The 21,343-nt window shown below is 41.7% G+C and overlaps 1 protein-coding gene across 1 annotated transcript in view; it reads right to left on the reverse strand.

Annotated features, from left to right (window-relative positions):
- Window positions 1-21,343, reverse strand: part of col27a1a (collagen, type XXVII, alpha 1a) — a 65,868-nt gene that overhangs the window by 27,321 nt on the left and 17,204 nt on the right. The window contains exons 5-14 of the mRNA XM_026173433.1: window positions 18,566-18,619; window positions 17,163-17,216; window positions 16,967-17,020; window positions 9,907-9,951; window positions 7,811-7,864; window positions 7,300-7,344; window positions 6,186-6,239; window positions 5,416-5,460; window positions 2,299-2,352; window positions 162-206 (exon numbers count right to left, since the gene is read on the reverse strand). Of these exons, the coding sequence (XP_026029218.1) occupies window positions 162-206; window positions 2,299-2,352; window positions 5,416-5,460; window positions 6,186-6,239; window positions 7,300-7,344; window positions 7,811-7,864; window positions 9,907-9,951; window positions 16,967-17,020; window positions 17,163-17,216; window positions 18,566-18,619 (504 nt within the window). The remainder of the gene's footprint in view (window positions 1-161; window positions 207-2,298; window positions 2,353-5,415; window positions 5,461-6,185; window positions 6,240-7,299; window positions 7,345-7,810; window positions 7,865-9,906; window positions 9,952-16,966; window positions 17,021-17,162; window positions 17,217-18,565; window positions 18,620-21,343) is intronic.

Consider the following 21,343-nt stretch of genomic DNA (forward strand, 5'->3'; position numbering starts at 1 on the left):
ATATTAAATATATGAATTAGATCCCCACCAAACTGGCAGGCGACATAAATGCAAGCTAATAAAGTTTTCTCCTTTTTCCCCCAGTTTTGCAGGTATATTCAGTTTCATTTAAACATTTGCAGCCGAGATTGTGCACAGAAAACACACAAACTACAACTCACAATAAGTCCAGGAACTCCGTTTGGACCGGGGGCTCCCATGTTACCCTAGTTGGAGAGGAGGAGAGAGAGAGTTAGTGAGATGAAGAGAGAGGGAAAAGGAGCAAGTTTCATGGGTTATTGGCCCTTTTTTAAAACAAACATGCTCAGAAGAGTGGCTCAGTGTTCTTCGCAGCTTATGAGAGGGGGCTGTGTGCATGAATATGTGAGGGGTTTCAGGTAAAAGGGATGTGAGACCATCGTCCCACTGTGGCTTTTTCAAATATGCAGGTTCTACCTCAAAAAAAGAAAGAAAAGAAAGAAAGACAAGAGGACAGAGACTGTATCCTAATTAAGGCCATTAACAGGTTTTACTTTAACCCAGTGAAATATCCAGGAGTTAGTACAGTATACTCATTCAGTGTTAAAGAAAATCTATGTCAGTCATTTTCGACTTTTATTCATAGACAGCATAAAGGTTTAGTGAAAGAAAGTAGTTTCTTTCACTAAACTTTGGAAACGTGAAGCCAATGCAAAAGAGACCTGCTTTCTTTTTAATGGCCAGCAGGGGGCGACTCCACTGGTTGCAAAAAGTCTTCCAGTTGTGTAGAAGTCTATGGGAAAAGAAACCTTGGCTCCCTTGTTCTGTGACCTCAGTAAACACTTTCCTGATGACTTAATGGTGGTTATATTGAAAACACAAAGTTTAATTTGTAACTTATGGAAAATTATAAAGTATGTGCACTGGATAACCTCATTAGCTAATGACAAGTTTCCTATTGCTCATGATGCCCAGTTTTAAAGCACCAACATGGCAACAGCAAAACTGGTGGCATCAAAAGGCAACAACATTAAGCAGTAGGTGATGTCATTGTTTAAATGGTATTTTCTTTTATTTACCACCATCATGAAGTTGACTGTTTTAGCCATGGCCATGGTCATTTTTCTTCAAAGGATTACTTATTTGGTGACTTATGACACCATCACCAACACCATCATCACAGCAAATCTGATGACTTCCCAATAGGCCTCATAGGAGGTTGATGGTACATCCATCTACAGGACATTTCTCCACTGCAGCTACCCACAAACAAATAACAAACTATACATCTACTGATGATAGCTTTCCCTCTGCATTTGAAATTACTGATAGCTCAATGCCCCCCAGAAGCACAGCCTTGTTGAGTCTGACTTTTCCAGTAAGCATCTAAGATTAAATAAGTATATTCTGCTTTTTTCCCCAAACATTTTAAGCTTCATCAAGATTTGAAGACAATCTGCTTGCTTTGCAGGAGTAAAATGCATTAAACATGTCATCACAAGTAAAGACAACAAAGAGTGGAGAAGGAAAAAGCAAAGTATATATAAATATATTTTCATATATTCCATAAGCTTACTGATTATTTCATAATAACATTTGATAAATCTAATGCGTAATCCACTTTGGAAGATGGGTCTTTTTCTCAGGAAGAGAATAAACAGCCCAAAAAAGGATTTATTAGCAGTTCAGCTGCCTGCTCTAAAAGCCTGACTCATTGGAAAAGTCAGAAATGGATAGGTGAAGTGTTTTCTAGAACATAAACCTTAACTTCACTTTTATTATGCGTAGTTCAGTGTGCATCAAGTGTAACTTTTTATGTTTTTGTTCTAGAGTTTTCACTGACGGGCTTATGAAGTCCCAAATTTGTAGGAATATCAAAAATAGTGGAAATGCTACGGTCCAATTATTTGTCTTCCATATGGACGGAGTTACACAGACTGGGTTTTGCTGGTCCGTCATTAATGAATGGGGGGGAGTCATCAAAATGGCATCCTGTTACATCATTTACTATTCTTGGATATCGCCTTCTCATGGCTGTGAAGCTATACGTGTGTTGGGACGCAGTTTACAGCGGCGAATAGGAAAAGCTACATTTAATACAGCTTTTTTCCTTTTTCTTTTTCTTTTTTGGAAAATATGTGCCAAGGAAAATGATCTACAGCAGCTGGAGGCATGACACGAAATGAAATGCAATAGCGATGCTTGTCGAGAACAACTTCAAACAAAACCCAAACACGGAGGCAAACTGCTGGACCAACTGAGGATTTAGCCACAAGCACTGTGAAAATGTTACAGTAAACATCAGGTGTGTGTGTGTGGGTAAGTAAGCGTGTGACATACTGGCTCTCCATCTGGCCCAGGTGGTCCTCTCTCCCCAAAGTCACCAGGAAACCCCTGAAAACAGAGAGAGGAACTTTAATGTTGGCGACATACAGCAACTCAAACATAGGTATTCATAAATGTATGTCCTGTTGCTTTTAGTTCAGCTCAGAGACAACTGATTTTTGGGCAACTTGGGGGAAACGCGCAGATGTGAACACAGCATTCAAATTGATTTGGTGAGCAGCTCCTTATAGACACATCCAGAATTTATGGAGGGACACAACTATTCATTATAGGAGTGGTTCTGGCCATGTGATGCCCACTGTAATCTGCCCCCCACCCCCCCACCCCCAAATCCACTGATTCACTAACTGAAGGAACCTGTCATAGCCTGAGCAGGAAGTTTTCAGTTGCTTCTTTATTGGCCAAATGACACATTGAGATAAGCAATGAGAGAGAACCAAAGCAGCACATTTAAGGAAGCAAAAACAAACCAAGAAGCTGAAAGATGGTACAAAGCTCTTCAGAGATAATGATCACTGGAGATGGATGATCGTTCTCTGGAGCGTCATCTCAAGTCTTGTGATCTACTGCTGTAATAAGCATATTTAGTTACAGTCACTTTAGTGCACACAAGGCAATTGTATTTGCATTGATTGTGCAAATACTGATGCAAATAAAAAAAGTGCATTGTAGTTGGGGGAAATATGCCAATGTGAATGGCCTTAACCACGGAGTCAAGTGAACAGAGCACACTTTCACAAATACTGCTGACTGCTGCACAGCCAAGAGTGCTGCTACTGTAATAGTGCGGCAATTATAACAGTTTCACAGAGTCAAATATAGCATTAAATATAAAGTAATTTGAAATATGCGCAAAATAAGAGTATAATGGCTCCATTAAAAGCATTAAATCTATCAGCTGTAGGCTGTGTGTAGCCAACTGTTCTACTGTTCTACCGTAAGCCAAGTAATTACCCTGTCCATTTAGCAGTAACAGGGAAGCTAATCAGAGCTTTGCTAACAGTTGGTGGTTTAGCGCAGAGAAACCACATCTGCATAAAGCAGTAGAGCCAAGGCATTTTAAACCAAACCATTCAGAAAGACTCATAATGGCTAGGTTCTGCTATTCTGGCCTCAATGCATTGCTTCAAAATGCCAATTACTGTTACCTCCTGAAAATGTCAGTTATTTCTGCAAGAGTGGAGATGATTTAGATATACTGCATTTAAATCTCTGTCTATACTTAGAAGCAAATTGTGCTGACTAAACGCAACTCCTTTGCAGGTTGTTTCTTGAAAACGAAATGCCATTTCAACCTCACTTTTAGACAATAATAAATCCCTTTGACTGAGGCTTTCTGAATGTTTCTCCTGAAACTTTGCATCAGGTCAATGAGGCGATCCTAACAGCACTAACTGCTGTAATTGCACATTGTTTCTGTAGCAGGTGGAGTACCATGCTACCTAAAAACGAAGAAGAAGAAGAAAGTAGGGTCATTGTGCAACAGAAGCCTGCTTTATAGTACGATAAAATTGTGAGCGCTGGGGGAACACACATCTACGAAGGATGACAGTGACCCAAAAGATGAATCATATAGCTGTCGCCGCTGCTGTACGAGCTGAGGACAAATGTGGGAAACGTGGATTTGCCAAGTACTTAAAAAGCCTTTGAGGAGAGTCATGTGAGCCTTTAGTGTATTTCTGCTTTCACATTATGTCAGACCACCCTTTTCATCAGCCTCAACCTTAAAAAGGATCAAACAACAGCAGCACTTACTGCAAGATACTGAACTGATATAAAAGAACTGCAACAGATGAGCCTGATAAAGACAACCACCACCAACAGACAAACACAGCCAAACAGAAAAAAAAAGTTATGTAGAAATGTTGGCAATGCACTTTGGAAACTTTTTAAGCTTTCCATGGTTTTAGATATATTCGCTCTTGACTCATTGGTAGATGGCAAACTGTGCGTGTGTGTGCTTCCTCGACAGAGTACAAGTGCTCTGGTGATGGCCATTAAAATGTCTGGCTCGTGTTCTTGTGGTTCTTCTGTTCCATCAGGGAGCAGAGGGATGATCTCTGAGGGATCATCTCATTAAGCGTCCATGCTTTCCATTTTCCATGCAAAAGCACTGAAACCAGATGACAGTGATTATGATAGGTGTGTGTCTTTCAGTTGCTTTTGCAGGCCAGAAATGTGCTTAATTTCTAAATTTACTTCAGTACATTTAATGCTGTCTTTTAAGGATGTTATGCATAAGAAATGTACGGATATTGGTACTAAACAGACCAAAATAATGATATTTTTATATCCCTGTGCCGTTTTCATGGCTGTAAAACTTCTCTTATAATGCAGGCCTCTTTAAGTGAGGAGAACACCCACGCATACAAACTCCAAAAAAAATCTAACGCAATCAAATCAAATGCAAAAGGCCCCACAAACTTCTGAAGCGCTAAATTTGTATCTGCAGCTGCTTCTTAAACAATTGCCTAATAACAGAATAAGCATCTACTTCTAAAAGCCTCACAATAGTGGACACTCGCTTGCGTGTGTTTAGACGTTTTGGCCAATAAATGCCTTATTTACTGAAAAGCCAATAAGCAACAGCTGCAGAATGATCTCAGCAGTGTGTGTCGGGGGTTACACACTCTTTCTAAAACACTCTGTCAAACTGACTTTGAACACTATATCTGACACACACAACAGAATCAGCGGCTTCCTTCCAAATGGCTTGGCTCCATGCTGGGGGGGACCGAAAGTCCATTACTCCAACAAAAGCCTTTTTCTTGTTACATCCAAGACCCCGACATGCGGCTGGTGGGACTCCACTCTATTCAGGCTGCAGTTAACCCTTCCAACAGCCATGGAAATACTTAGCCGATTGAAAGAATGACGCAAATGCAGACCTTATAAATTTTCATATGTGTTGGATTCTTTGCAGAAAAAGTTTCGATCTGACCCAAATACAGGGAATTTTTCTTTTTTTTCCAAACTTGTCTCTGAACTTTAAGGTTCTAAAAGCTATAATCAGCATCCATAACAAAGCAAACATTCAAAATGAGCACATCCAGCACAATTCATCACATTTTTGAAAGATTATCTGCAAAGTATGTTGAGACAAAACTTTACCGGCCTACCCATCTTGCCCCTCTTCCCTGGTTCGCCGGGTATACCCTGAAAATCCAAACAAGATAGAGAGAGCAGAAGTAGAAAAGAAAGCAGAACAGAAAGGGTGAAAAGAAGACGAAAGACAGAGTCAGACATTATGTAAAAAGCCATATCAAAATCAAAACATAGCACTTTTGGGTAGAACTGATTCAAGCCCAAAACACACTATTAAAAAGCCATAGCCGTAAGCCTGTCTCCTCTCCTGCTTCAGCAGATGTGAACAGCAGCTGACTGCAGCCTAGCCTATATTTCTAACCTATTATGAGAGATCTAGGCTTCCATTGTGCACATATGTCTATTAAATGAGAAAAAGAGTCTGCTGGAAGAAGAGAGCTATGCATAGTCTCTGCTTTATGTGTATCTTTCTGGCTACAGATGGTACAAGTTGTGATTACAGCCTATCCTGTGCTGATGCAACCTTCTGGACCGTGTCATAAGTAGGCAAATGGCTGTACAGAAGTAAGAGGCCTTAGTGAGTTCAGGCAGTTCAAAGGCCTTAAAAGAGCGGCTTTTATTATGAGTCATCAACACTCCCACACAGCTTTATACAGCAGCATCTCGGACAGCTGGGGACTGCTTCTCGTGTTATAACAACAAGACAGCTGAATGTACAAAATGCTGAAGAAGAAATGCTGTCCTTTCACAGGCCCTTTAGCTGGATTCGGCTGGTCTGTGTACATTTTCTGAGTTACCGATTGCTTGAGAGAAATATACATTTGAAAAGGACTCACTCTTTCGCCATCAGGACCGGGCAGGCCAAAAAGGCCTGGGATTCCAATGAAACCCTGAAGGAGAGAAGAGGAGACAGGAGGAATATGGATGAGTATTTGGATAGTATAAAAGCAGTAGGAAAAAAAACCCCTAATGGCTCTGGGGCTGGTTTTCAGTGGATGATGGTCCACCACGGACTGGGTTGGCTTGCATGAAGAACCAAGCCATGAGGCAAGTGTATATGCCCATGGACTGCATGGTGCTGGCTTCCACGATGTAGTCCAAGGGCACATACCCTCACGCCAGGGATCTCTGAAGATAGCCAGGACATCACACTGGGCTGTCAGTATGGTGGAGACACACACAGACGACAACAAGCAGAAACACCACAGTTGAACGCTGGAGGAACAGTTCAGGTGCTAGTTAGAAGCAAGGCGTCAGATGAGTTTACACAATACGTAGTGGTCAGCAAGGGAAAGAGAGCAGAAAACAGAGAAAGGTAGTGCAGTGAGCAAAAGGGGGACTAGAAGGCCTCCTTAAGACAGCAGGGCCTCAAACTGAGCTTAAACAGGAAATTCCAGCCAGTGGGGGCAGGGGAAGGCTTCGGAGCAGCCAAGGGAAACTGATAAAGAACCTTTATTGAAATGCAACATAAAAATCAGTTTGTGTCACCCGCGTCTGTTTTTTTGTTTGTGTGCCTAAAGGGTGTTGGTTTGCATGAGGAGGCTTATCAACAGCCAGTCTTTGAATAAGAGTCTGTATACAGTAACACAATGTTTGTATTACAAGGCTCCTAAGTTTAGCACGCTATTAACAGTGAGTTGAGTGTGTGTTTATTTATGTGTGCGGTGTTGGATGCTGGTGCAACTGCTGCCATGCATGCTTTCATACATACTAGCATTTGGCTGGTGTTGCATTCAAGTAAGTGCTCATCCAACAACAGCTTTCTAGCACAAAATGCTAATGCTTGTGAGCAGGCCCTTAATTTAGCAACTTCTTTGTGCATTTTTTTTTAAATAAATGTCATGAGACGAGTAAGCATATTCAGTGATCCTGTCAAAACATCAATACTGGTCATTTAGACAGATCTAAGCTTGAGCAGCACATTTGTAGAGCAGAAAGTTGACTCCTTACCCGAACGCCTTTAGGCCCCATCGGTCCTATAGGCCCAGGTAAACCCTGAAAATCAAAAAGAGGAATTTAATTTAGCAGCCCTGCACTTGAAGCTGTGCCTGAAGTACTTCATTTGGGTTATACCAAAGTCTACAGGTTTAACTTTAGAATGGAATATTTTAAAAAGCAATGCAACAGAGATACATCCTAATATTATAATTGGTAAGGTTTATTATAAAAATAACAGAAACCTCCCCAATGGGGAAAGGTGACAGGACACAATAATAAATACTCCTGTACAAAAATACACTGCCATACATTTCTGTATAGCAGCTATGGCTTAAATACTGAAGTGGATCTCTATGTTAATTTCTGAGGCATTTATTATTCATTTTCTTCTGTTTAGTATTTACCCAAATATGTTTTTTTCCTCCAGGCCATCTGCTTAGCATAACCTAATCCCTCTTGGCCCTCTGCCCTTACTACGGCCCTGACTACAACTGTACCAGTCACAGGAGAGGATTTACTGCACCTGCCTGCCAGGATAACCTTTGGCACCTGGGCTCCCGACTGGACCTTGCTCACCCTGCGGGGAAGAGAGAAAGAGAGAGACAAATAAGAAGGTGGAGGAGAGGGAGAGAGCGGTAGGGTGGGCAATCAAAATTGCAGCAACACAAACACACACAAGCAGGCCATTCATAGCAGTGAATGGTTTCAGTGAGGTAGACAACGCAGATGGGATGAAATACAGTGATTGATAAGTATAATAACTATATGTCTCCAATATGTTCTTTTTATTAATTAAATTTAATGTCATTTATTTATTTATTTATTTATACATATAGCGTCAAATCAAAACAGAAATCACTTCAAGCTGTTTTATGTTCAACGGTAAAGACCCTAAAGTAGTACAGAGAAAACGCTAACAATCAGCTGCCCCCCATGAGCAAACAGTTGGTGGCAGTAGGAAGGAAAAACTCCCTTTTAACAGGAAAAAACCTTCGGCTGCGTTTTTTTTTTTTTTAGAATTGTTTTGATTTAAAAGATCATATTTTATTATTATGTTAAAATGGCAAGGAAATAAACACTCTAGAAAAGTATATGCACCTCAAATTGGTACTTAAGTAGAGTACTTGTGTAGATGAACTTGGTGACATTCCACCCCACTGAATTGTTCCCACTGATTACCATGAAAAGCTTCTTTTTTTTTCTTTCACTCCTCACTTTTCAGATGTGTTCCAGACCATAGACCCTAATTAGCAGTTTGGTTTGCATGCATGTACTGTATATGTCACTGTAAGAAGGCATAAGACATGTGCACAGAAGCAGGTTGTGTTTAAAATTTGCAGAGGACAAGCGTTTGTGTCTTACTTTCCTTGCCATTCCCTCTCTCGGATAAATGTGTATGATGCTGCCAGTTAAAACACGCCATGAATTTGGCTTTGTGACATTTGGGCCTTTAACTGACCAGCTGTAGGTTTAGGCTCTGAATACAGCCTGTGGTGCATTACAGTAACACAGTGTCTTGATGACACTGTGTTACTGCACACAACAGTATGGTGATTTACACTGTGATCATCATCAAAAGGAACCAGCTATGTGGGAAACAGGGGGGCGCTTGAGGATGAATCGAGTGGGAGGGCATATTAGTAAAAAGTACCTTCTCTACAATGACTAGAGCAGGAACTCCCCAAACTGATGACGTCATCCTGAGCACGGCTGTGACAGTGAGGAGAAATTTCCACTTCTCTTTTCATGACTAAGATCTTTCTTTAATGCAAACAGTAGCATGACCTTGCCTAATTGGAAATAACTTTGGACGCAAGGCTGGATGCTCCATGCTTAAAAATAGTGTTGGGCTGGACTAAACAGCCAGAGTCATGTCTTCCGTCACTTAGCAGTGAATAAAAGACTTCATTGAATGGATTCCCACAGATTAAGGAAAGTCAAACAGATAAATGACCTGGGAAATATGACAAAGAATAAAGGCCTGCTAGAAAATAGCATAGCATGTCATAGTGTGACATGCTGTAAGACAGTGTGACGGTTGAACGACAAGCCCGGAGCAGAATAGACACACACAAAGGGAAACTTTCTCCAGGACTGCGGAGTAGCAGCCACTGAGTGTGTCACTGTTGGCCTACTTGGCTTGTCCCTGTTTCTTTTCCCTCTATTTTTTCCTCTCTTTGGCATCACGTTCTGATATCATGGAGTGCATCGCTTTAACACAGTGCTTTGGCCAGATGTCTGTCCTCACCAGTGCTTTATAACAGGCTAATCTAATCTGGCTGCCCAGCTGGCATCCTCGGTGCGCGCACACATACACACAGAGTGAAAGGTTGAACACCTGGAGTGAATGACGACTGAGTTTCAATTTTGAAGAATGAAGCGAGAGCAAGGGTTTAGACTTGAGTGAGGTGGACGTGAATGACATACGTGGACACTAATGAAGGCATGGCATTGCAGATAATGTGATGTGCACGAGGTAGAGAGAAGTGCCTAAAAGAAAAGAGTTCATCTGGAAGCAAAATATATAATGAGAATATACAAGATATAGAAATGAACATGGGTTTTTCTGTGAGGGTGGCTGTTGCAGAAGTAAAAAAGAACACCTGTGAAAATACTTACAGGGTCTCCAGGGAGTCCGGGTTGGCCAGGGAAACCTTTCTGTCCCTAAAGAAACCAAAATATCACATGATAAGTGAGTATAAAATAATAACAGAAAAAAAAGAGGTGGGAAAGTCTGAAATGATTCACAGATGAGGAAAAAGCCTGACAAACACAGGAGCATGTGTGGGAATGACAGGTGGAGTGAAGTGGTAACGCGAACAGCACCAACAGACAAATTTGGTGCCATATGCGGTGAGGTATCAATCTGCCCTTCTGTTAATGGATCAGACTTTCCACTGGCTGTGTTCGCAGGGTCTTCAGAAGACTATTGCCAAAATCATGGCATGTTGAGGATATAAATGCCTTCCTGTTTAAGTCAGATAGCAAGGCCCTCCCCCTGCAGCAGGCCAGACTGCAACACAGAAGACAGCCTGACATAGTGCTTTCCTGCAGTTTTTGCTGACTCCAGCACCACAGACCCCCGACAAAGACTGGAGGAAAAAGAAAAAAAACTAAATCAAAGGTAGGAAGACATGCCTTCCCAGACCACAGTTTGATAGAGTGAGGGAGCAAGAGAGAGAGAGAGATTTAAAAAAAAGGAAAGAGAGGGGAAAAAAACAAAGTAAAAACAGACGGCCGAAGAAAGGAAAGACTCCTGTTGTCCCGTTTTCCTAAACCACAGCTTCAGCGTTCCAAGCCAAGGCTCCCAGAGTTCCTGTAAACTATCCACTGCTCTGTCAACTGACTGCAGCAGGAGAAGAGGACGCAGCATCCCTCTACTCATTACGTTACACGATCGCTCTCGTCGGTCCACTACGCAGCAGCACTTTAAACTGCCGTTCCCAGCATTTTAAACACCACCTCCTGCGCTTTAATAGTTCCAGCAACTGTGTCAGCAAAGAGTTGTTTTCTAGTAAACCTTTTGTAATTGTCATTGCAGATCTATGTTTTTTTTAAAAGTCTGCTTTCATCTGTGTCTAACACACATATAAGCCCTGTGTTGTGTTGGAAAACGTTCACCTCACATCATCTGGTGCACATCATCAAAAGACCACTAGGAGGAGATGCCTTTGGCTGAGAGGAAAATACATGAGTAACACAAATAAACAAGTAGAGATGTTAGCAGGTGCTGACAGACACAGTGACACAAGCTTGAATTTTTGTGGGTTTTCTTATTTTGCAAAAGTATTATCACTAAAGAGAACAGATGGACTCAGAGACACATGCTGCACATGTCTGAAAACTTCCCAATTATAAAGTGCAATATTATGACGGTGGTCAGCTGGTAAACATTTGTGTTTTTCTGATGATTACCTACATGTGTCCAAATATATGGTCTGTTTATACTGAGACACAACCACTGGCTTTTAATTACTACTTAAAATAAATTTCTGTTTTCTATGCACTTCTTCGCTAACATATATTCTCTGAAGAAGCGGTGACCTAAACCCTCTCTCAAGCTTGGAAACACATATACAGGTTCACAAATGTGTGCACATTCGCACAGATGGGCACATGCACAATCACACACGAAGATACATGCACCTTATGCACAATATACCCTCCATCTTATTACATGGCTTACTTGTAGTACAAACATGTGTAGTGGCTTATGTTCCCATGGTGTACTGTGAGGTCCACTAACCACAAACACACACATGCACAGATGCCGTGGTTCCTGTGTATTAACCATAGCCTCTCAACCTCAGCTAGACCATCTTAGATCCTTATCTCACTCATTATGAGCTTGCTAATGAGAGTGGCCATTCCCGCCAGGCTGCCGGTGTTTACAATGCCACTTGTTTAACAAGCATGTGTGTTCAATCAGATAAACCCACCAAAATGCTTTTCATTTACAGCAGCCTCCCGGTAGCACTCTATAAGCACAAACCCTCCACCCAGCTAAGTCTAGGAGTGCCCCGGGGGAACGCTAAGCGCATTTTGGCAGAGAGAAAATAAAAGACACATCGTGTCTGCTGATGACATGTCATTCCTTTGACTTGCTGTACCCACATTGTGGGTGTTCAAATGAGTGCCAACCTCACGTGTGCTTAACAACTGTACTCCACAAACAATGCGTATCTGACTGAACTGTGCAGCACCCTGGTAGCAGAAATATACGACTCTCCTTATTAATCTCTGCTTTCATCTCTTCAAACCCTACAGAATGGAGCCACATGATTGCTCGGCGTAATCGTCTGGCTCCATGTATACATTGAATGTACAGGAGAACATAAACGCTCCACGCAGGGACAGACAAAAAACAAACAACTGTGCGAAGGAACTGGACAATTTGGCTGAAATTTAGCCAGTGGAAAAAGATTCCTCATCTCATCCCTGTCTGCACAGCAATTTCAGCACAATGTTTCCTTGCATGCAGTATCACTGTTACTGCTACCAGAGAACAGAGAAGTGATTTGTTGTAAAACACGCAAAGAAAATGATGGTTGATTTGAATTCTCTCATAATTATGATGATGATGAGCATGTGGAGCATTTGTTAGTTTGAACAGTGAGCAGGAGCTTAATGGAGAGAGTTTGGTTTGGAACGGGACTCCAGGCAGATTAATGTCATACAACAAACTGCCATGCACAAATAAAGGAAACGAGGATGATTAATACACTGTCTGGAACTGGGAGTGAAATACAGTATATGATTCTACCTTTTAATTATAGGCTACTTCTCCTTTTGGAATTCATTGAAAAGGATTTTATTGTATAAAACTGAAAAACATCAGAGTATCCAAACTTTGCTTGCTGTAAAACAATCACATATTTGGATAACACGTATGTGAAAAGCACAAGTATAGAGACTTTTTATAAACACCACAAAGTGTCTCAAGACAGTCACATTTTCCCACAATGTTGCATAACCACTGAGTCGACAAGAGTGTTTATGGATTACTTTCCAGCTGTCTGGATATGCTCTCTGTGGCGTGGGTGTGGTCCTTGGCCAGCTGCAGAGGAGGCGTGACGCAGTGAGCTCCCGGGGCGGCGCAGGGGCGGGGTGAACAGGTGTGCTGGGATCTGACAGTGATTGTGTCTCTTTATGTGTTGGCAGTGACAGACGGAGAAGAAACGTGACAGCAGAGAAAGAGAGCGCGGAGTATATGTGTCCACTACAACCCGAGCTTAATAAAGAGTTCTGCACTGTCAAAAGTCGCTCCGGCTGGTATTTCTTGGGTCCACCGTTACACTCTCGTAGTCTTTAAAAGTTTGCACAATCTCTGGCAAATTATGAACATTTTCAGACGATTCAGTTGCTAACAGCAACGAAGACAGTGCTGATTAACATACCCATTACAGCTATGTTCAAGATACATGGTTTGTGTGATGACACCTACATCACCCACAGGACATAAATCCTTTATTGTCCTACAGTCATTAACAGAAAACTTTAAGATGTGGAAAAGAAGTGGAAAGTGCAGGTTTTTGCTATTTCATTGTGCATATATTCAAACTGTTGTGTTAAATGGTTTTAACCAGTTACTGTAATGTACATAACAAAGTCCTAACAAAGTAATGTGAATTTAGAATCCTCATATATCGTTCCTTACATCCCTATAGGCTGTCAATGCAAACAATGTCAATAAGAAACATAGTTTTAAATAGCTTCATATGACATGAAGGCCCAGCAAATAGATATTGCTCTGCTCGACGGTATGTCTCGACTTTCAGGTGAAAAAAGTATGGACACTTTAAGAGACAGGCAGAAAGTGAGGAGAGACGGATCACCTAGTCCTGGGATGGGACACAGGGCATGCAGGCAGTAAGGTGAGATGCGTGGCTTGTACTGTGGATTTGTAGTTGAGGTTTGGCCCTGTGTATGTCCCCTATCCCTGACCCTGCCTCGCCATACTGAAAAACCATTCAGAGCCTGCCTGCTAGAACAAATGTTGTACAGAGCGGAACATATTTGGCTTGTCTGACAGTGTAAAATCACACTCTAGTATCACACATTTAAAGTACCACTGTTTCCTCCATTAAAGTTTCCACGGAAAAAAACCCCCCAAAAACCCAGAAGCCAAATTCCAGAATTCCCGGTCGAAACATCACGGCTAAGGATGAATTAGAGGCTGGATATTCGTGCGTGTTTGTGTGTGAGACAGAGAAAGTGGAGGGCAAAAATACAGAGGAGAAGAGAGGAAAAGTTGCTGTTGTCCTGTTTTCCTAAACCACAGAAAAACAAGCAAACGATGACAGAGAAAGTTAAACAGCTAGAAACACAAGAGCAATACGAAGGTGTTTCAGGGTGGCCTACGAGGGAAATCCAATGCCCATAAATGTTGTTATTTGTTTTCAAATATTGCATTCTCTTTGTATTCATCTGGCTTCTGTGGAAATGGAGAGATCTACATCAGGGCGAAACGCGTCTGGGACTTTCCACCTTGAAAATGAACAGAACAAGGCCTGTTTGAGGAGTACCCTTTGGAGACTGACTCACACGCCTGTCACAGTGTTGCATTAAGGATGGAGATTCATTTAAGGAAACTGCTGCTACAGTGGATAGCCGATAACTACAACAAGTTATTGTGCTTTGTTTACTGCAGGATGGAAGCAGGTTAATGAGCTTCTTTGTGTTTGTGTACAGAAAGGAAGTTGCCTCCTTGTGCTTACTTTAACAAGTTTCCTTTATAGTCAAGTTGTCTGTGGTTCATTGACCAATACCTGAGGCATGCTTTGGTGATGTCAGTCTCTGTGTATGTGTGTGTGTGTGTGTGTGTGTGTGTGTGTGTGTGTGTGTGTGTGTGTGTATGAAGTTGCTATGGTTACGCTCCCCTAGTGAAGAGTCTATGATGTCATTCTGATAATTCGAGCTATAATGTGCCCTTGGGTTTTATTAAAGCAGTTTGCTCCACCTCTGGACTGCATGCAGATAAGCGGAAAATGCTGTCGAGGGTAAAAAAATAAGTATACAGTGCATACTTTAAAGTGATCTTACATTTATGCTAACAAACAAATCACTGTCTTAAATAATCTGACCTAATCTGTGTAGTCACCCTTGGCCAAGTTAAAAGGCACTAACTTCTTGATAAATCTTCAAATTGCTAGTTTTAAAGGAATCTGTGAATGTTTTTCACCAGACTTACATTTTTTTTTGTTTCCATTCTGGCTGAGTGTGTGTGAAAGAGAGAGGCAGCGACATACAAATGGACTAAGACACACACACACACACAACACACACAGAAAAGCAGACACCTAACAAAAGCCATATGTTGAGCCCGAGGTAGCCATCCGGCTGAAGTCTGACACTGTGTTACAGAGCACTGTGGCTCTGGGAAGAAAGTAAATACAGCCAGAAGTGCTTTACACCTAGCCTGAAAGGCATACAGTCAACCTGCACTATTCAATTACTGACCTAATTTGTTTAAGACATGTGCACGGCTCAGCTGCATTTGATGCATGATGTGATTGGAAGCTTTTAATAGGATCTTCTTTTCATTTATTAGACATATGTTTGCAACAGTTTACTTGGAAAAAGGGTGAAAGGAACTATTTTGATGCTGACTGGAAGCGAGCACAAAGATTAAACTGAAGTGGTTCCCAACATTTTTCTGGCTCACATGCGGTCTTTGTTTATATCTGTCATATTTCAGAGGTATTCAATTTAATTAACTGCCATCAGCTGGAGTTTACTTGGCACTACTATATGAAACTGTGGGTCAGGCTCCACTCCTTTATTCTAGCTTTCGTAGTTTATTCACTGTGTTATATGACTTCATAACTAAGTTTACATTGTTTACAAGTTAAAGTCTTTACAGCCAAAGTTTTGTTCCTCAATCTGCCCTCACTCCTAAGTCATTACAAAGCGACACTTGATCAGGTACCTAGCATATTACACCGTAATAACCTGGGCAATTTTTACATCGTTTTGCAACTTTTCAGTGGAGTAGAGTTTAAAACGCTGATTAAGGGGAAAAAGCAGTCCACTGACGTAGTCACTGTTACAGAATGGGTAACTATGTTAACCAAGGATGCGTAACCACGGTATCGAAGGAAACCTGACGCAGATGGGAAAAATGGGGCTCTTAGTGTGTGTTCAACACGACAACCCTAACTTTCCCCCTGAATCTAACCACAGAGTTTAGTTGTTTGAATGTAACTGCAAGTCAAAAATAGAGAGTGAACGTAAAGGAGCCCCAGTCATTCACCACCCAACCTACTTTTAAATTCGGACCCTAAATTTTCTGTTCTTCTCACATTGGCAATGCTAAAATGTAACCCTGTATATTGGAAAATGATGTTAAAGGTGGTTCCCCTAGAGTTAAAATATGAATCTAGGGAATGGGAATGGGTTGCATCCTTTCTCTAACCACTAACCAAGAAACCACATTTAATTCTGACACATTGCATTTGGCTGATTGTTTGTATCTTTTCCACATGTACTGAGCCAAAATTCGTTCACTTAAACTTCAACTGCTGACGCGCCCTCAGGGAACAAGTATTAACAAGTAGTAACACACGCGCTCACAAAGATAAGCACACAGGGATGCATTCATGCCCACAGAGACGCATACACAACCCAGACATTCAACTTGGTCTTAATCTCAGTCTGTGCTTGTTACACTTCTGTCTACCAGAAGGTCTGCCCTACATTTTACTTCCTTGGACTTATGAATCACTCAAGCCGTGCCTTAAGTAAGATTTAAGACACTAGCAATTTGACGACTGAGTGCATGATTCCCATTCTCTTTTCCCCTTTGAAAAAAAGTCTGACCCCTTTATCTCCTGTGGCAGCCTTCCTGCCAGATCTCTGCAGGATCCACTAAACAAACTGGCGAGCACAAAAAGGAAAAACAAAAATGGAGAGAATTGGGAAGCAGAAGATGAGTAGAGATACTTTTACAAAGATGAGCAGGTTATACACAAACAACACCACACACAGACACATTACCAATACACATTGTGACTCATGCATTGCCTCGGGCCTCGCCTCATAGTTTGCAGATGCAAACGCTTTGCTCGCCTTTTAGTTGGTAAATAGGCGTTTAAGAACAATTCACTTCAGTTTACTGAGAGTAAACTTGATGAAAGGGTTTTGAGAAGCTCTGGAAGGACATTAGCAGTTCAAGTCTTACCTTTCGACCTGGCTGGCCAATCATTCCAACTGGGCCAATGATCCCCGAGTCTCCCTGGAATACAAAGTGGGAATGTTTAAAGGCCAAGTGTGGAGGAAAGTGAGGTCACACACACAGCAATCAGAAATGCGCTTAGAGCCACCCAGGACATCATTACAAATTAATGGGGAAAATAAGTATAGGGAGGATATTATACCTTCTCTCCTTTGGGTGCTGGTCCAGGTGAGATTCCAGGGTCACCTTTGTTCCCCTGGGAGAAACAAACAATTCACCAAACTCACACGGTGAAGTCAATCATATTTATCACATGAATAAAATATGAACATATTTTCTTTTTGTGGAAGACTTAAAGGACATAAAGGGGTCCCTCTTTATATCACATACTTAAAGATAACAAGTAACGTCTTTGTAGTGTGAGAAATTTAGTAACACACATGCTCTACTTAGTGGCCTCCACACACACACACACACACACACACACACACACACACACACACACACACACACACACACACACACACACACACACCAAGCTTCATTGTCAGCAGGTAACAATAATGGGGTTTCAGCACATCAAAGCCACGGATCGGAAATTACACTGAGTGCTGACTCCCTCTCTTTCCCCTTCGGACCCCTGCCATTTACAACTCTGTCTCGTTTATTAATGATGAAAGAACGAAGATTGTGGTGCACCCCGAGACATCAAACACTCCATAATCTTTCTTTCAACACACTTGCCAGGAAGAAGAAGCTTGGCCCACACCAGTCTGTCTCACAATATACCGAAGTTCTCATTAAACCTTTGCTGCTGATCATTCCATCGTGTTTGCGTATGCCTGACCTTATCTGTAACTCATGAGACTTAGAGGTTCTTTAAACAGTTTGCTTATGTTTCCAGTGTTGTTATTAAGCATGCTAACCAGCAGCCAGCAGCCTTTCTTACACTGCAGAGAAATCGCCCTTCCAATCTACCTCTCAGCTGGAAAGCAACAAATCTGAGTGCAATCAATAAATAATAGGGTATGATAATAGCTTGAAGGTTTGGAAAAGTTTCCATTTTTTTTCATAATGCACTTTAGGTGCAGGCCCTCACTCTACCATGTAAGCACACAATGTCAGAGGTTAAGGGTATTTGCAAAGGCATAAATCCATTACATCAGGAATGCAGAAAATATTATATATACATATATTTATATATTTTCTCCTTAAAGACCTCAAGACCTTTCAACATAAAAACCTCAGTCGCTTGCAAAAGTCTGCAGAACAATTCAAGTATAAATGGGAATCCTAACATTGATCTCTTCAGCACACATGCTAAAGTGAAACAGCTTCTGTACTCCAGCTGCCAGGTACTTGCAGCCCTGCTGTGAACTGAAGTTTCCTTTATTTTTCTGCCATCAAACTCCATTACCGTTTTGCTTTGTAGGGGTTTCCAGCTGATATAGAAAAATGTAAATCTAACATGTTCTCATGGGATTATGATTCACATTACATCATAGTAAAATAGCAGTATAGGCAAACCCAATCGTGTAACCACTTCATATGGGAAAATCGACATGGCTGGATCACGCAGGACCAAAGGTTAGACTAGATGTGTACCTTGAATCCAGGTGGACCGGGTCTCCCAGGGTTTCCATGTGGACCAGGGGGGCCCTGTGTTGAAATGAGAAAAAGTAAAACACAATCAAAAGGTGATCAAGATCAAGAGCAGGCATTTGCATAAAAAAAGAGCTGACGCAGACTGTGGCTTTGCTTCTGTGAATGAGACCAGGGATGAAGGTGGGGGGTAAAGACTGTCTGGAGAAGCTCAGCCTCAACCTGTTTTCCTATAAATCAACTGTGTGTGTATGTGTGAGTGTGCTGATGAGGTATTTGGCGTTGTTGTTGGGGGTAGATGCTTATGGAAAAAATGGGGCTCTCAGGAGCTGCTTTACCATATGGATGTGGTTTTCCTGCCCCCACTCGCCACAGACTCCACAAGCACCCCCCCCCCCCCCCCAACACACACACACGCACAAACAAACACACATTTTCCAGGGATCTTAATGAGTAATACAGATCATCTCATTTCATAACATTTTGAATTCGATCACTGGTGTGCATTTCTGTCTGCACCGACTGTTGGTGAGGAAATGAGCTCAAACAAAGCAAGATCTACAGCGGCGGCACATTTGTAATGTAAAACCATCTCACTCTGTCCAGTAACCCCCACAGGGAGGTTTAAAAGAAGATGTTGGAAGCCAGAGGGTGAAAACACACCAGTTTTTCTTGGGTTTGAAAAACAGCCTGCAGAAAAAAAGCATGTGAGGCTGCTATGTCCCCGTCACTTAGATAGCTGTTTGTCTTCCCCTCTCTTCTTCTGAGTTTGCTGTATAATGCTCACTCCTTCCCTCCAAATGGTATGCCATTTTTGGGTCCATGACCTAGCTCTGTCCTGGGTCAGGGCTGATTGAGTCAAAATGTGGAAAAAGAGCAAAAACTGCTTTAAGAGCTGGGTCAGCAGGTTTTACTGAGGTGGCTAAAAACAAATCAGGAAGTTATTATGTAAGGCAGGGGTGTCAAACTCCAAGCCTCGAGGGTCGGTGTCCTGCAGGTTTTAGATCTCACCCTGGGTCAACACACCTGAACCAATGATTAGTTCATTACCAGGCCTCTGGAGAACTTCAAGACATGCTGAGGAGGTCATTTAAATCAGACATGACATGACAGCATACAGCAGGCCTTTGATGGAACGGATCTTTCTATTAAGGGACAGTTTGATGAAAGTGACCAAGAGTTTGTGATGGGTGAACACAGCATCTTGGTGACACGAGGTTCTTATTAAGTAACACTCAGGAATTTCCAGCAAAGATTTTATTCAATTTAACTTTGCATTGATTTGTTTGCTGTAGCTCAGGATGTAGAGCGGGTCATCTACTAAGGTTCAATCCCTGGATGCTCCAACCTACTTACCAAAGTATTCTTGGGTAAGATACTGAAGTTACTCTTTGATGCATTCATCAGAGTGTGAATGTTAGATAGAAAGCACTTAGGCATAAAAAATGTTTGTATAAATGTGGGTGAATGAGGCATGCTGTATAAAGCGCTTTCAAAGCTCAAGTAGAAAAGTGCCATAGAAGAACCAGTCCATTTACTTTGCATGATTCACAGGTCAAAAGAGTCCTCAGGTCTTACTGGGTCTTTGTGCATCTGCCCTTCGTCTGAAACAAGCTGTTTTACAACCCTTCTACTGCCTTTAAGCCAACGTTCTTCTGATTGGTTGCCCCTCACAAACAAAAGAATTAAACAAATGGGGCTTCTCTTATGCTTGGGATGACCTTAGTAAGGATTTCATACAGAGAGCCATGAGTAAAAAAAACAACAACAAAAAAAAAAACCCTAAACTGAGTACTTAGAGCAGTCTGAAGCCTGAGCTTTTGGCTTACATGCATTATTTGTACATACGCTGAACTCATTATTTGAATTTTTGGCCATGTTTCAGATGAGCACATGCAATTGTAGCAGTAAGCCTCTGAAAGAAAATAAGAAAAAGTACGATTTTGAAATACTCTCATTCCAAGCATTCTCAAGTTAAGACCTCGCCTCTTGTCCTCCCACATGCTTCCCTTTTCATTTTCGGTTTTGTATACAGCTGGCATTCCTCGAGAGCTGGTCTGTCCAGACAGCATTAAGGGTCCCTGTTGTGCCCTAAATAAACTTACGCAAACAAGACAAGTTTGAATTACATGATTCAAAATTAACCCTGTGGCTTACCACAGGTTGGTCAGTGCTCTAGTAGGCATGGGCTGGCACTAACATTTGCTGCAGTGCTCTCGCCTCCGCGTCTTGCTCCTTCTCTCTCGCAACAGGTGTCTAATTAGAGAAGACCAGGGTGGGGCACACACAAGCTAAGGGCTATCAAATAAAAAGCCACCAACCTCTGAACAGCAATACAGGGCGTTGCTGTGGTTCCTGCGGTAATAGTGCTGCTAGCTCTGTGTAATTTATTCCAGTTCTTTGGAGACAAAATGGTGAAAATCTAAACAAATGGTAGCTTCTAATGTTTCATCATATGCCACCATATTGTATATAAATACCTATGCTTAAATATACCAAAATGCCCAACAACATATGTGCAACTTGAAGCCAACACATGCACCATACGCACTTAAAATTGGATACGTGACATCACTGCCAAAGTCACGTTCACACGCAGAATATTTTAGATGAGGCCTTTTGATGGGCTGTGCTGTAAACATACTCTGACTTTCAACACTAGCTCGTAAAAGAGACTTTAAATGTATGTACAGCCACCATATTAAAGATAAAAGAGATTCTGTATGATGCTGTGCCAAATGAGAGCAGACGGGGCAGTATCTGATTAACTAACATTAGATC

This window comes from Astatotilapia calliptera, chromosome 7, assembly GCF_900246225.1.
Source record: "Astatotilapia calliptera chromosome 7, fAstCal1.2, whole genome shotgun sequence".
Lineage (NCBI taxonomy): Eukaryota > Metazoa > Chordata > Actinopteri > Cichliformes > Cichlidae > Astatotilapia > Astatotilapia calliptera.